Raw genomic sequence first — 1,213 nt, 5'->3', positions numbered from 1 at the left:
GCCTTATTCTGCATGACCATATTTTAGATCCCTTAACTCTACCCAGTACCTAAACAACTACCTTACTTTGTCAATAAGCAGCAAATTAGGAGTATATTGAGGGAAAACTCAGTGTTCCCTAATCTAAAATGTTACCGACTATTAAATAGCTTAATGATCAAATAGATATATGGATGTTTGAAGTAGTACAATTTTCTAATAAAACATTTGCATATTTGCACATCAGTAGATGATCATATCTTCATCTAGGCTACTAATATTCCTTATTGTAGGATGAGTATATTAAATAGCTAAATAAATAAACATGGTACATCAATCAAAATAAATAAAAGGCTGGAACATTCTGCCTTTGGCATTTTACACTCTCAGAAAAAAAGTGTACGTTTTGAAAAGGTATTGTCCCAGTGACAGCTTTCCTCCCTTTATTTCTGAGAATATACAGAAGAAACATTTCTACAGAAGAAAGCATTTCTTTCTAAACAAATTTAAACCAATTTGACCATTGCCTATACTTCAAGCATAACATTTCATTAAGATCAACACACAAAAAAAGATCAAATCAGACAACACTCACGGAGCAGGGGCGAGTGCTCTGGACAGCTCTCTTTGGCAGCCTGCTCTTCTACACGCTCCTCTATGCTCTGCATCATCTCTGATTCCAGCTCCAGCTTAGCAAACCCCTCGACACTCTTATCTTCAGGAGGATTTGATCCCTCCTGGACAGGCTCAACTGTGTCATCATTTGACAGTGTTGCTATCCACGCTACAACGCAAAGACACAACAGTAGAAGAAACAGACACTTCCCCTTCCGTATGAACTTGGACATGGCTGGAAAGAGGCCCATGAGTGAAGTTTAGTTTGAGGTGAAATCCAGAAAACAGCAAGCAGGAGACATCTGAGCATCTGCTGGAAGATAAACAAGCACTCAAAGTTGACAAGAGTTCCTCCAAAAGTCTCTTTCATCTGTTTTTTCATTCATTGTTCACTTGAGGGGAATGCATCAGCTGAAGTAACTTGTGAGAAGTCTTTTACGAAAAAGCTGAAACACAAAAAGAAAAACGGTATTAGGGTGATATGACATGTTAAATTTGGCATTGTCAAATTTCTTGGCCACATATTAATTGAAAGAGTACATGGATTATTGGTATTTGCATACATGCATTTGTCACACTGCAGTGCTATTGAAGTGAACAGCAAAAACCCTAAATAGTT

The 1,213-nt window shown here is 37.5% G+C and overlaps 1 protein-coding gene across 1 annotated transcript in view; it reads right to left on the bottom strand.

Moving 5' to 3' along the window:
- Positions 1-1,213, bottom strand: part of LOC107576632 (beta-1,4-galactosyltransferase 4-like) — a 6,861-nt gene that overhangs the window by 2,385 nt on the left and 3,263 nt on the right. Inside the window, exon 2 of the mRNA XM_016262777.1 lies at positions 575-1,040. Within this exon, the coding sequence (XP_016118263.1) occupies positions 575-845 (271 nt within the window). The 5' untranslated portion in view covers positions 846-1,040. The remainder of the gene's footprint in view (positions 1-574; positions 1,041-1,213) is intronic.

The sequence above is a fragment of the Sinocyclocheilus grahami genome, unplaced genomic scaffold (genome assembly GCF_001515645.1).
Source record: "Sinocyclocheilus grahami isolate Dianchi unplaced genomic scaffold, SAMN03320097.WGS_v1.1 scaffold4070.1, whole genome shotgun sequence".
NCBI lineage: Eukaryota > Metazoa > Chordata > Actinopteri > Cypriniformes > Cyprinidae > Sinocyclocheilus > Sinocyclocheilus grahami.
The sequence above is the reverse complement of the archived record's forward strand: the minus strand, read 5'-3'. Positions and strand labels throughout refer to the sequence as shown.